General features: G+C 45.2%; 2 protein-coding genes across 2 annotated transcripts; one reads left to right on the forward strand and one right to left on the reverse strand.

Moving 5' to 3' along the window:
- Positions 1-247: 247 nt before the first annotated feature.
- On the reverse strand, positions 248-7580 carry tbpl2 (TATA box binding protein like 2). The gene is made up of 6 exons (XM_084439166.1): positions 7390-7580; positions 7154-7241; positions 6909-7000; positions 3122-3289; positions 2335-2429; positions 248-369 (listed from the first exon to the last, which is right to left on the reverse strand). The coding sequence occupies exons 1-6, from the start codon at positions 7491-7493 to the stop codon at positions 293-295; spliced, it is 624 nt and encodes a 207-aa protein (XP_084295292.1). The 5' UTR covers positions 7494-7580; the 3' UTR covers positions 248-292.
- A 1046-nt stretch (positions 7581-8626) lies between these two features.
- On the forward strand, positions 8627-13192 carry jmjd7 (jumonji domain containing 7). The gene is made up of 8 exons (XM_084439165.1): positions 8627-8850; positions 8965-9118; positions 9929-10182; positions 10429-10485; positions 10611-10706; positions 10899-10975; positions 12381-12540; positions 12807-13192. The coding sequence occupies exons 1-8, from the start codon at positions 8790-8792 to the stop codon at positions 12893-12895; spliced, it is 948 nt and encodes a 315-aa protein (XP_084295291.1). The 5' UTR covers positions 8627-8789; the 3' UTR covers positions 12896-13192.
- Positions 13193-14917: the final 1725 nt, after the last annotated feature.

Raw genomic sequence — 14917 nt, forward strand, 5'->3', positions numbered from 1 at the left:
TCTCAGAGACCCCAGCCACCCTCCGGAGAAAACTCATTTCGGCCGCTTGTATCCGTGATCTCGTTCTTTTCGGTCATGAATATATAGTCTACAAACATCAAAATGGCAATTAAACATTTTTTATTCTCTTTTTAAGAAGCTTTAGTGACTCACTTCAGATACAGCAAGTCACTTATGACATCTACAAGTTTTGTACAACACCAAATAAAACATGCTAACAAAAAATTATATATTTCTTGCATTTGCACACAAATTTGCATGGTGAGTGCATTGTGTTAGCTGCTTCATAACTTCACTGCTTCCTGAATCCCTTCAGAATTGGGTAGATGTTCTCGAAGGCCTCATAGATCTCACCACGTTCCTTTGCCCCTGGAATCAGGGTTAGATAACCGGCCAATATCATTGTCAACTGAATAAGACATTCCGTATATAAAACATAATACGTGGTTTATAATGATATATAGATAAAATAAAGCACTATCAATCAGCAAATCACACATTTCAATCTCCAACACAAATTGTAGTCACACAACCACGGTGGCTGAATTCGACAGTAAACCGACCAGCAGGTGAATCCAGGTGAAAGCTGGTGTGGGGTCTGTTTTTATGGCACACACTGGGCCCCTTGATAAAAGTGAAGCAACGCTTGAATGGCACAGGACAACTGATTATTGCCAATCAGGCGCATCCGTTCATGGCAGCAGTGTATCCATCTGGCAATGGAGTTTTACACCAGGAAAATGCCCTATGCCACAAGGCTAACATGACACTGAATTCAGCTTAAAGGGCAATGCTCGTTTTTGACAACCTGGACCTTATTTACGACATATTATAAGAAGTTTGACTCACCGAGATCACTTTTGTGTAGTTCGGAGGCCTGTAGAAGAAATTTAAAATCCAGCGCGAGCCAGTATATCCATGTAATGACGGTGATCGGGGCACCGAGAATGCAGTTTCTCAAAATCCATTTTCGGCCGCTAAACGGCTGTTTTCATCAATCAGATTGAATGAATCGACAGTTGAGATTCCTCAACGCGAGGCATTGTTGTGGTTTTCAAATACGGGGTCTTTAGCCTCTGTAATATGATCTTTACACGCCTTTCCCCACTTGCTCCAGCACGCATGCGCACAGGCCAGCGCGCAGACTGGCTATTCTCCGGCTCACATTCTCTGCGCTACGATCGGATTGTTGCTGACGAATGACGACGACAATATTCTCGGCACCAACAACGATCGTTGCCCTTTAATGTAGTGGCCCGCCCAGTCTCCAGATCTCAATATAAACAAACATCTGTGGGATGTTCGAAGTATCTTCGTGAGACCATCCTGATCTCGCGAGCTCACATTGTTTTTCTCACAAATCAGTATGGACACTCTCTACAGACATCCGTTTGGCTAGATCGTTTTGTGATCGGGCACAATCAGCATTCTATTAGGAATACAAACCGCTATGCTGGGCGGATTTAGGTGTGATGAGAGTGAGGAGCGATTGAAGTTAGTGTTGGTGATAGATTGATGGTTCATCCAATCACCTGCCACGTATTTTTGAAAGTGCCTGCCCTTTTCCAAACAGTTTCCAACAGAGAGTTCCCAGATGGTTATGCGAAGCCAGTTGGTTATGCGAAGCAAACCATCTGGCATGTGAAGTGAACTGAGTGTAGAAAAAAACACGCCTTCCTAATATTGCACCCACATTTGCCCTCATTATTTGGGGCATGGACTCAACAAGGTGTCGAAGATGTTCCACAGCGATGCCGGTGTTGCACTGAAAATAGTGACCACCATAATGTGACCTCACATATCCTATTGCAACTTGCTATCCTCTCATCTTTTTTGGGGACAAAAGTAGTAGTCATGTCTGGGATCATCACAGAGCCTGCAGCAAACAAGTCACCATTTCTGACAGCAGCCATCAGGATGTGCGAGGTCACACATAACCGTGGTCACCATTTTGGGTGCAACACCGGCCCACGCTGACTCCAATGCTGAATCTCTACTCTGAAGAGCTTGTTGCATCTCATGCCACAGATGTTCGATTGGATTGAGATCTGGGGACTGGGCAGGCCACTGCATTAAGCTGAATTCACGGGGTCATGTTTGTGGAACCATTCCTGGACAATTTTAGCCTTGTGGCATACAGTAGGACATTATCCTGCTGAAAAACAATTGGATGGATAGGCTACACTGTTGACATGAAGGGATGAACCTGATAGGCAATGATCTTCAGATATCCTTTGTTCAGATATCCTTTGCTATTCAAGCGTTGCTCCACTCTTATCACGTTTTATCAGTGACTGCGAACATTTGCATGACAAACTCCAGTACTCTACATACCTGTCAACACCACCTTTCCGGAAACAAAGATCAGTAGGACGATGCGTGGTTTCACCATGCGGTAGATCAAGCCAGGAAACAGCTCTGGCTCATAGCTAGAGGGGAGGGACGCATGAAGCATTCAGTTACAGAGAGGCCAGCGGACGAATGGATTAGTGGGTTTAACGCTTATGTCTATGGCTAGCTTGTTAGCTTAACCTCCATCCTTGTTAAGACTGGGGTACCAGCTGAACAGTGTTCTACTGTAGTGTACCTGCTGAACAGTGTTCTACTCTGCTGTAGCTAGTGTACCTGCTGAACTGTGTTCTACTGTAGCTGTACCTGCTGAACTGTGTTCTACTGGAGAGAGTCTACCTGCGGAACTGTGTTCTACTGGAGCGAGTCTACCTGCGGAACTGTGTTCTACTGGAGCGAGTCTACCTGCGGAACTGTGTTCTACTGTAGCTGTACCTGCTGAACTGTGTTCTACTGGAGCGAGTCTACCTGCGGAACTGTGTTCTACTGGAGCGAGTCTACCTGCGGAACTGTGTTCTACTGTAGCTGTACCTGCTGAACTGTGTTCTACTGGAGCGAGTCTACCTGCGGAACTGTGTTCTACTGGAGCGAGTCTACCTGCGGAACTGTGTTCTACTGTAGCTGGTGTACCTGCTGAACTATATTCTACGCTTTTCTACTGTAGCTACCATACCTGCTGAACTGTATTTTACTGTAGCTGGTGTACCTGCTGAACTGTGTTCTACTGTAGCTGGTGTACTTGCAGAACTGTGCTCTACTGTAGCTGGTGTACCTGCTGAACTGCTGGTGGGTAAGCACCAGGCCCTCCAGCCGGATGGGGAAGCAGACGTCACAGCTGCCCACCATGTTCTGGATCTTGAAGTCCAGGAACTTAGCTGGGAAGCCCAGCTTCTGCACCACACGGGCGTACTTACGGGCCGCCAGGCGAGACATCTCCTCACTGGTCAGGCCGCACAAGACAGGACAGGAAGAAACTGGGTCAGAAATATCAATACAATATGTAGTGTGCAGAGTTTATACTCCACGTTGGAATTCAAAGAGAAGAGAAAGAGGGAGAGAGAAAGAGGCTTGAGCTGTGAAAGTTGTGCATAAATATAATGGGCTTGATTTACTAAGATCCCCCAAAAAGTACATGCGCTTAATTGCGTTTGTTCAGTCTAACAGATTGTGCATGTTGTTAATTAACTTATTGCAAAGTAATTACATGAATTACTGTATGTCAGTGTAACCCATCAGCTTTGGCATGCCCATGGGTGAGATTCCAACCTGGGTTAGAATCCCGCGGGACAGACATGTTTTAACCAGCTACGGCAAAGAAAAACGACAGTAGCTCTTCCATCAGCGTGGGTGGATGGTATGCATTTACAGTGGGGGAGTGAGTTTAACCAACAAATCGCTACCTACTCAGGACCGACAAGGACTCAGTTTCACTCGGTTACATCACGTGCAAACAACCATAAATGAGGGGTTTGCGTGGAACCCTGTCCATCCTGCACAGCATAACATTCAGCACATCTGAAAAACTGGACTTGGAGCTTGCAGTGGCGACAGTTACAGTAGCTGGACACAAAGTAAAGCTGTTTTCATATTGACATTGAACAGATATTCACATTCGGCATTCTTAGTTAGGGACCGAGGTAAAAGTAAAATCAATCAAGAACCTATGTATTTCTCCTCCCATTCTTTTTGTATTTAATAAAAACAAAAATGTCTAGTTTATTATAATAATATTCAGGCTGTTTAAAATCTGCCCTACTTCCACAGATTATTACATATAATAAAGTCAACAGTTGACTTTGACACACATTGAGCAGGACACTAAATACTGTACATCTGCCATCACTCCATCTTTGCCCATCCAATTAATTAATGCTGATCTTGATACCCGTTGGAGCAATCAGTAATTGGTCATTTAGCCCATTATATGCCAGTCTCCACCCCCAGAACATAGTGGACATGTTGTGTTAGGCAAGTCCCATTAGACTTGGTTTGGCGATTGTTTGCAAGCTAGCTAGCTACTACTGTTGGGTGGACAATAGAATGCACTAATGTTGGGCAAAGCTGCGCAACGGCAAAATAATTCTATAGCAGGCTGGCGCGAGGTAACAGTTCAGACAGGGCAGCGGCACTAATTTTGGGCAAAGCTGCAGCTCATTGCAGATGAGTAGGCAGCAGGAACGTTAGGGGCGGGGTTCTATTCGGGGCAGTATTTCTATTGGCTGGCAGCTCGGTATTCAATCAGTATTTTATGTTAAAACTAGAACCAGGCCAGGTCCAGCCTGGCTTATGTGTGTTGGCTGGCTTGTTTCTGTGCAGGACTGGTAGGACGGTAATGTCTGATAAATAAAGATGGGTCTTGTCACCTGGACACATCAGTTCCAATGCTTCCAATGCTAATCCAGCACAATGAGAGCGGGATAGCCAGTAAGCTCATGGGCTCACAACAACTAGCAGCAGCTTCCATAACATTAATGGTAGCGGTCAGTGGCTAAAGCAGTTACATTGATGATTCCTGTAATGTTAGCTATTTTGCTGCAACGGGTTTAACTTTTGTTTCTGGATAAAGGTCCTGACTTGCTGTTTTGCACTTCCCTTTAGGTGGTGAATAAGTAGACCCAGGACACAGTGTGTTATTTTGACATCTACTAGGATCTTGATATTATATTGATATGAAGATATAAGATATATATATTGTCCTTAGAAGTAAATTGTAATTAAAATGGTTCTTAGCTAAGTAACCTAAGTGTAGGCAGACTTGAAAGGTAAATAATATCAATATAATAATATCATGAATGAACAATTGTAAACATAGTACTTAACAGAATAGGTAATACTCAAGTCTTGATTGAAACTTTTCCTAAATGCTTTATTAAACATACAGACATGCACATTAAAAGTAGCCATAAGTTGTTATTTTGCATGTGCTCTCAGGACATGTTGTGGTTGTGACCATCTTTGTAAAGAAGAAGAGAGGCATGTAATGCACATGTATACAGTAGTAGAGTCAGTTGTCTGTTGTATAGACAAGGTGTTCAATTGCTCAAGTGTTGTCAGGTGTTGGTTCGAGTGTTCCGAGTGTACAGTGGTGCATAGTCAGTTGTCTATTCAATTGTATAGACAAGGAGCAAGGTGTCACGTGTTCACTTGTTGGTCCAGGGGGTGGCATGTGTGCCATTGTTATAATTAGAGTGAGGGCCTATATATAGTACAACCAGAATACTATAAACAACTGACTCTGCACCACTGTACACTTGAACCAACACCTGACAACACGAGCAATTGAACACCTCGTCTATACTGGGTTTTGAAGCCTCGGTGCTACCATTAAATAGCTTTAGACGCGTTCTGTCCGATTTAATTTATTTTTCCGAGGTAGTCTTCTTCTGTGGTGGTGGCGGTGCTATCAAGCTTCACTCGGACAGAACGCGTCTAAAAAGTTATTTAATGGTAGTGCCGAGGCTTCGAAACCCAGCATTTGTTTAAATAGACCCTTTTGCTTAGGTAAGTTAAGTTTCATGTTTATCTGACACTTGTAAATATGAGCGCCTCTCATAAATAGGCCGACACCTATTTATTTTGACGGCGAAGTGAATGGAGCGGGAAAGGACCGTTGTCTGGCATGAGCGAGCATGCGACAACAGGACTGAAAAGGGCTAGGCCGACACCGATTTATTTTGACGGCAAAGTGAATGGACCAGCAAAGGACTGTTGTCTGGCATTAGTGAGCGGAATGCGACAACGAGACTGAGAAGGGCTACATTTCAACCAGACATTCCAGTGAAACCAGGTAGTCAAAATAACTTACCATTTTTGATGATGTCCTCAGTCCAGTCCGTACGCTTAATAATGGCGATTTCGTCTGTCTTCCTCTGCTACTGTTTCAAGAATGCGCACGCATACCTTTTACAGCTGACTAGGCTGTAAAAGGGTCTATAATTAACAAATATGACCCATGCTCGTTACATAACTTCTATAACATCCAGTGACAAAATATGTCACGGTACCTTGGTATGTCCACACCAAGGATTGAACTCACAACCCACTATCCACTGCCGAAATCTGTGGAGTCTTTTTCTTTTGATGTTCTCGGACCACTGCCTCTTGTGGTAGCTAGCATTATCATTAGGATTAGCGTTAGCGTTCAAAAGTGCCTTTTGTGATTTCACGGTGACCTTGACCTTTGACATTTGAATACCAAAATCGAATTAATCTAATTAAGTCCAACTGGACATTTGGCCAAATACTTACAAATTCTGTCAAGCCATTCTTGAGATATCGTGTTCAGCAGGCCAAAAACACCTTTTGTGAGGTCAGTGAACTTTGACCTTTGAACCCCACAATCTAAGGAGTTTATCCTTGAGTGAACATTTGTACCAAAGGGGAAGAAATTCCGTCAATGCGTTCCCGAGATATTGCATTAACAAGCATCGGACGGACGGAGGCATAATTAGCTAAAACATAGATTAATTTAAAATCCGTCCCTGTCATGGTCTGTCCGGGACCCCTGCGAATACCTGTGCCCCCCTGGACAAAGGTCGGGTACTCTGGTGGTCTGTCACCTCTTGGCCCCAGTACAGACCATCTTCCCTGAGCTGAAGATGAGAGCTGTGGTCCTGGGCTCCCGGATCCTCATAATCACTGCCGCAAAGCGCTGGAAAACAGGGTTGTTATTGTATGATTAGCTTCAGTACAGTTCTGGTAGTGGTACTGCTGTCCTCGGGATGCAGCTATGCTAAGTGAAAGTTTCTAATGGTGACTAGACTACAGCTGTTTTCAATGAGAAGGTTATTTAACTTATGGATACCTTAGGGTTGTATTCTGCATTCCGTGCTTGAAGGGCGATTGATTTGAGGTTCAGTGGACAAGCGAGGTTCACTGTGGAAACAATATTTCTGTGCCAGAGTGCACATGCACGCACACACAGACACACGCACAAATACACGGGGCTCACACAGGAACTTTTATAAATTATAATTAAATTATAATTATATATATATATTACAGTTGATTATCCTGTAAAAACACCCCAACTCCACCTACTGTAACTGGGGAATGATTCCGGAACTCTCAGGCACCATCGCCATGGGGGTCATAGGGGTCATTGGGGTCATCGGGCAGCAGAGGGAGGCCCCCGGCATCGCCATCGTATCCCCTGGTGCCTGGGACCTGTAGTCCTGGGACCCGTAGTGCCCGAAGAAGCCACTGTCCTGCGACAGGTTGGCCGCAGCATTCTCGTTGGAGGAGGAGTGCCCGGCTGGCTCTTCCTGGGTAGTGAGCTCTTCAGGCAGGAAGCTGAGGTCCAGATCCTCCCCAAGATCATTCTCCTGGCTCTCAGTCACAGAGGACAGCAGTGAGGGGTTCTGGAGCTGGGGGGGGCCCTGCAAACCCAGGTCCCCTTCAAACAGAAACTCATTGGCATCCTGAGATCATCATGAGAAAGAGAGAGGTGAGAAACACCAGACATGATCAGACACCTGAGAAAAGATAAGAATCCCACGATGAGGACATTGAAATGTAGGCTATGTAAACAATATTATTGGTGATAGCCTACATTATTAATCCATCATATTTAGTTCACTCCTTATTAATGACAAAGAAGGCTTAAATATCTGCCTTATTAAGCCAGAAAAAGGTTTCGGTCTGCGCCCAAATTAAGTTCTCTCTTCTGATGCTGTCATCGATGTCAATGCTTTGTAAAGGCAATAAATACGGGATTTATGTTCAGAGAAATCCATTAGTCCCACAAATGGGACGCGTAGCCTACTTCGTACACTTTGACTTCATCTGTAGCTTTGGACCCGACAGCAGAGATGCGCTACTTACGTTTGCAATGGAATCATCAAAATAATTCTCTAATGTAGCCTCGTCATTCATCATCTATCACACAGACATAGACCGAGGAGGATTTGTGTTCAGATCACATTAGTCTAACGGCGTTCTTGGCAGCGTTTCTTGATTGACAGGTATCAAGCTGGATAGGCAACAGGTGTGATGTTCAAGAGCATAGCTTAGAAGCGACGGACAGGTGGTCTGAATGCTGAGCAAAAATATCTTAGGAATATCTGCGAAATGCGCTCAAAAATGTGCAAGTGGCAAAACACTTACTAGTTGTTAGAGGTTGTTACACGCCAATCTAGAGCAGTTCCGAGGCTCGAACTGCAGAATGAAAGATGGGTTAGGAATGCTCACTGACTCCGTCCAGCAGAAGGAGACATTTCCACATCGGAGAGCTGCAAAAGAAGGCAGCGCATGCGTACTAGAGGTAAACAAAGACGTGTATTCAACTTTGACATTTCTCGGACAAATATGCGTACTGCATCTGTTTTAAACGATGATCGTGAATTTTAGGCGTTTGAAGTAGAAGTAAATTAATAATTCGAGGGTTGGCATGCGCTGACATGTTTTTTAATCATTGAACGACTACTCGGACATCCAATTTCATGGCAGAAAATACAGATGCAGTGAAACAGTGCTTGAGAGACTTTCCCCAGGAGGCACGTGGTGAGTTGAAGTTCTCGTTTTTCATCTGAAATACATAGTTGATAAAAAATGACTGCGACTAATTTCAAGAAACCCTGGTCTCCTATAACATGTTGCTTATTCGCCTATATTCAGAACTGTACTTGAATGGAGCAGTGCCTTACCTAGAGCACCCGCCGTCCCCGCTTGAGTTCTACCGCGAATGGATTGCTCCAAACAAGCCCTGCATCATCCGCAACGCTCTCAGTCACTGGCCAGCTCTGTCCAAGTGGAACCCCGCCTATCTCAGGTGTGTGACACTGGCCAGCTCTGTCCAAGTGGAATCTCACTGCTTAGACATTTACACTAGTCTGAGAACGCATGACCTGTGTCGATGTAGGCGAGGCTCCACTAGTCTCTAGTCACTGGCCAGCTCTGTCCAAGTGGAGCCCCGCCTATCTCAGGTTTAGGGGCGGAAATCGAGAACCGGAACCGTTAGAGAATCGGAACCGTAAACTCATGCATGCCTCCAAGATTATCAGTTCTTTTTTTCAATTCAGGCATCATGTTTTTCTTTTTGCTCATTGCAAAACAATGATGTCCTATGTCTACGCTGTTTAAAAGGAAAAGATAAGGAGCATTGTAATTCATGTTAACATGTTCAAAATAAATGTTATTAGGTAGACATGCATGCCTTTTTTCTACTCTGTTTCTACACAGACTCAGAGATAATAAAACAGCTGAAAATCTGTGTGGGCCTACTCTTTCTCCACACTGAAAATTGGTCAGGAATCAATAAGGGAATAGATAAAGAATCGGACCGATAAGCAGAATCGGTAATGGCATTGGCATAAATAAAATGTTATCAATTCCCATCCCTACTCAGGTGTGTGACACTGACTCTCTGGTTTCTCACACTGAATTCAGCCACACATGACTGAATTTAATATCGATTGAAAGTGTGAAAGCTCGTTCATCGTGAATGTAATAGCTATTGAAAGTCAAAAGAAAACTAGTTGGAACATAGCTTTAATGCTCACACATCGCTTGATTGTATCCCACAGCTGTATGTAGTCATGTGCCAACATCTCCTGTTTGGTCCTGTTTTTCTCCATTTCAGGGAGGTGGTGGGTTCAAAGGTCATCAGTGTGGCGGTTACGCCGAATGGCTATGCAGACGCGGTGAACGGGGACAGGTTTGTGATGCCTGAGGAACAGAGGATGACCTTCTCATCCCTGCTGGATGTGCTGGAGGGGAAGACGGAGAGCAGAGGAGTGTTCTACGTCCAGAAACAGTGCTCCAACCTGACAGAGGAGCTCCCGGAACTGACGGGGGACGTGGAGCCTCACATACCCTGGATGAGTGAAGCCCTCGGTGGGTTGGGGCCCCTACTTGAGTTCCTGGCCTGAAACACATCTCTTTCGTGGAGAAATTGCTGATCTAACATGACTCTCCTATGCGGTGAAAAGCTTGTTTTGAGATACGATCGTGTTAGATCAGTGATTGCTTCGAGGAAGGAAGGAAGGAAAAATTTTTAGAGTCCATCCTGTCCATCCTTTTCTCTGATGTTGTACACCTCACACACATGGATTTCAAAGCATACCTCCTTTCCTTTTCCAGGGAAGTTACCAGATGCTGTGAACTTCTGGCTAGGAGAAGCAAGCGCAGTCACATCCAGTAAGTAGAAGTGGTGTCTGTGTTGGAGTCACACTGACAAATGGCTGACATAAACTTAGAGTATCTACAAGTGGATAATATGTGTGAGTGCCCAGTGTTGTAAAGGCAGCCTGTGTGTTTTCCAGTGCATAAGGACCACTATGAGAACCTGTACTGTGTCATATCTGGAGAGAAACAGTTCATCCTGCTCCCTCCTACTGACCGCCCCTTCATCCCCTATGGTGAGAGATGTGTGTGTGTGTCTTTGTGTGTGTGTGTGTGTGTGTGTGTGTGTGTGTGTGATGGACCCTGTGTTGATATACAGTACACAGGGCTGCATGGTTACACATGGAGCTTATCGTTTAAAAAGGAATGTGTAGGTGTGTGTGTTTGCGGAGCAGATGGACTAACCAGTCCTATATTACTCCTCACAGAGCAGTACCAGCCAGCAGTGTACAGGCAGACAGACGATGGAGGCTTTGAGGTGGTGGATGAGACAGACTCAGACAAGGTGGGTTGTAGTCGATGGGGTCGATGTCGGAACCGTGTAGTCTGACTACGGGGGTTCCACAAGGGTCTGTCCTGGGTCCTCTCCCTTTTTCTCTCTACACTACATCCCTGGATTCTGTCATTCGCTTGCATGGCTTCTCCTATCATTGCTATGCCAATGACACCCAACTGACATCTCTGAGTGGATGGTGTCGCATCACCTCAAGCTCAACCTGGACAAGACTGAGCTGCTGTTCCTCCTGGGGAAGGACTGCCCGCACCAGGACCTGGCCATCACTATTGAAAACACAGTGGTGACACCGACCCGGACTGCAAAGAATCTGGGTGTGACCCTGGACGACCAACTGTCGTTCTCGGCACATATCACATCTGTCACACGCTCCTGCCAATTCCTGCTCTACAACATCAGGACGATTCCCCCTGGTCATCTCCCGCCTGGACTACTGCAACTCCCTCCTCGCTGGGGCCCTGGCGTCAGCCATTAAACCGCTGGAACTTGTTCAGAAATCTCCTGCTCATCTGGTATTCAACCACCCCAAGTTCTCCCACACAACTTCCCTTTTCCATTCTCTACACTGGCTCCCTGTAGCGGCTCGCATCCAGTTTAAAACTCTGGCACTAGCCTACAGGGCAATGAAAGGAACAGCCCCCTCCTACCGCCAGGCCATGGTCAAATCCTATACCCCCTCTCGACCGCTTCGCTCTGCTACCTTGGGGCAAGTGGCTGCCCTGTCACTGAGGCCCCTGCCGTCGATCGATAGGGCACCTATTGTATTTATATTTTGCTTCTCATGCACTTTGGCTTCAGCACTAGATTATGCTCTTAGTCACTTGTATAGAAAGGAGATGCACTTGAGAGCTCTTGTGAGTAGTAGTACACTGACTACCTACATTAAATGCAATTATTGTAAGTCGCTTTGAATAAAAGTGTCTGCTAAATGACTAATGTAATGCAATGGTAGCAAGACTGACCACTTGACCAGACCACTTCTGCACTACACCTGCTGTGTTCAAAGGGGAACGCCGCTGTCATAGCAAGTTTAGCTCAAATGTCGCTTTGTCCTCAATGAAACTGATCCGTACACACTAACATTTAACCGATCTGTGCAATAGTAAGCTAGCTCCTGTTTCCTCTGTGCGCGCACCCCCTTTATAATGGAGGTCTATGGGCCTCTGCTAAAAACTATGATAAACATGCATTTTCAAGGCAGGAAGCGCCAGGAAGCCCCTCAGTAGAATGTTGTCTTCAGTTTGAGAATGCAATATATTTCACATGACAGCATAATGACACCGGTAAGATCACACCCTGCGCTTCCTGCCTTGAAAATGCATGTTTATCATAGTTTTTAGCAGAGGCCCATCTCAGAGAGGGTTTGACCATGGCCTCAGAGCTCTCTCTCCCCTAGGTGCCGTGGATCCCTCTGGACCCTCTGAACCCAGACCTAGAGCGTTACCCTGCCTACCGGCTGGCTGGGCCAGTCCACTGCACTGTGAGGGCAGGAGAGATGCTCTACCTCCCCTCTCTCTGGTTCCACCACGTCCGCCAGTCTCACGGCTGCATCGCAGGTACCTGTAGAGCACCACCAACACCACACCTGGGTCCGGTACATAGATCCATTACATGAACGCATATGAGCTGTGTTGATTTGCCTCATATCTGGCACTTGAAGGACTGATACAGTGGTTTCATTACACTGGGGGAGGTAAATCAAACGCACTCCAAGTGTATTATTGAGCCAGGTCTGTTATGAACACATACAGACACAAACACGTGATGTTCATCAGAAGCTGTCGTCAAAACTCACCTGCTGTCTCGTTTCTTGTTTTCACAGTGAACTTCTGGTATGACATGGAGTATGACATCAAGTACAACTACTTCCAGCTGCTGGAGTCCCTGTCTGGGGCCGTGGGGTCACTGTGACATCACCAGGGTCACACTCACACATAGTATGGGGTCCATCCCAAACCCCAACCTCTATACTGTATGTTTGCGGAGATCAGGTGTAAGCAATACAGAAACATCTCCAGTCTGGTCCTCTGATTGGCTGGTTAGAGTTGCCACCATATTGCTTCCCTCTTCCCAGCCTACATGAATGTCCACATGGGCCCAGGGGGTTTGGTTTGGGATGGGACCATACTCTACCTGGATCAGAGACTGTGCTGCTACTTAGAATAGATCAGGATGTTGTATCTAAACATTCTACTAATATGAGTATTGTGTCTTTAATCTGGTCATGATGTTCATCGGCAGAGTTTGACAATAAAATGCCCTGAGATTGTGTTTTCTGATGTGTTTATTGAGAGTTATAAGAGGAGCATTAGGGAGCTCAGGACCCCAACACGCTCTTTTCTCATGAGTCGGTGAATTGGTTTAAAGAAAGTGTTTTGTTTCCCCCTATTCCCTGTCTAGTGATGGGGTGAGGAGTGGTAGAGAGAGAATGGCAGGAGGTGTTTGTGCGTGCGTGCGTATATGCGCGCGTGTGTGTGGTATGAAGAGATGAGTGGCTTGGTCCTGAGAGGATCTATCTGTGCTGTCAGTGTTACGGTTGGCCAGTGGGGGGCGCCAGGGAGGATCCTCAGCGCTCCTCCTGTAGCAGACAGACATCAGAGCCAACGGAGTCCAGTGTCCAGCAGACTGACAAGTCCTTTCATGTACTAGAGAAACTCTAACACTAACTCACTATACACTCCAACACAAACTAACAAAAAAACATTGACAGGTAGGCTTACTTTTTTTTTTTTTTTTTACATAACATAACAGGTAGGGCTACATTTAAAAAAAATCAGTGCATTAAAACAATGACTCTAGCTTATTGATTATTTCTAATGAAACACCGTCGAAACACCTTATACAAGAGCCTATATGCGCCCGTCGCCAGGTGGTAGCATTGGCTAAGGCTGGGCTTCTACACCTAACCCTCCCTCACTTAGACACTGCGTTGTTACATCACTGTCCAGTAGGTGGTGCACTTCCGCAACTTTTTGTTCGCAGAAAAGCATCAACCCAGGCCAAGTAATCAATATCAGCTAGATAAAATAAAAAAGATGGCCTATTGCTCTGAGTTTGAACTGAAACCCTCAATACAGATACTGAATGCATTTCAGAGTATATTGGTATGTTCTGTATTTTTGGAATTACAGGGCTCATCTGCAAACTAAGCTGCTTGTCAGCATGACTCCCTTCTAAATGAAGGTTCAATAAATAAAAACAGATGGTGATCTTCTTTCTCCCTAATCTGAACTCAAATATGGCACTTTTAGCCCTGAACTTCAATCAATATTTGAAACTTTAATTTGAAACCATTATGGAGTAAAACCAAAACTCATTTTCTCAAAATCATTTATTTACTATAATACATTGAAGATGAGTTTTTTGTTTTTTTTACACCGGCTTGAATGCACGAGACAGCTCTTAACGGAACAGAAAAAAGGTGTTGTTTGGTGGAATCTACACCACAGGTTACTCTAGCAGCTGCAGGGTTCTCCCCCTTCCTCCCAGCCCAGAAACATCCGTCCCTAGCGGAAGAAAAAGGAAGATGCCATAGTTTCATAGGAAGTATGTCCGATTCAGGATCTCACATGGAGCGACGCCACACTACACCAGGACTGGAAGGTACGGAGTAGAACAGGTCCGAGCGTTATATCATATAGTCAGGCATGGTGTCGGCTGGATCCAATAGATTTATATACTACACACACACCCGTCCCCTCCTGCCTCTATCCTTCCCTCTATCCCTCACTCCCTCTAACCACTTCCACTTTTCTTTCTGGAACCTTCTAAGCAGCATCGTTTACAGCAAACAAACGTCAGTACCATCTACAAACAAGCATTGTCTTTATTCATAAGATTGAAGGGAATTAAGAACACAAGTCAATTATTCTAATGCCCCCCCACCCCCGCCAGAAAAAATGTTTTAGTACATCATACCACAAAAGAAATCTG

Source organism: Borostomias antarcticus, assembly GCF_949987555.1.
Source record: "Borostomias antarcticus genome assembly, chromosome: 5".
NCBI classification, from domain to species: Eukaryota; Metazoa; Chordata; class Actinopteri; order Stomiiformes; family Stomiidae; genus Borostomias; species Borostomias antarcticus.

Coding starts and splice junctions, on each gene's coding strand:
- tbpl2 (XM_084439166.1), bottom strand. CDS start 7,493: ATGGCGATGCCGGGGGCCTCCCTCTGCTGCCCGATGACCCCAATGACC. Junction 3,290..6,908: donor GTCTGTACTGGGGCCAAGAG/GTGACAGACCAC, acceptor CGGCCTGACCAG/TGAGGAGATGTCTCGCCTGG. Junction 370..2,334: donor CGGAAAGGTGGTGTTGACAG/GTATGTAGAGTA, acceptor CCCTGATTCCAG/GGGCAAAGGAACGTGGTGAG.
- jmjd7 (XM_084439165.1), top strand. CDS start 8,790: ATGGCAGAAAATACAGATGCAGTGAAACAGTGCTTGAGAGACTTTCCC. Junction 8,851..8,964: donor CTTTCCCCAGGAGGCACGTG/GTGAGTTGAAGT, acceptor GCCTATATTCAG/AACTGTACTTGAATGGAGCA. Junction 10,486..10,610: donor AGCAAGCGCAGTCACATCCA/GTAAGTAGAAGT, acceptor TGTGTTTTCCAG/TGCATAAGGACCACTATGAG.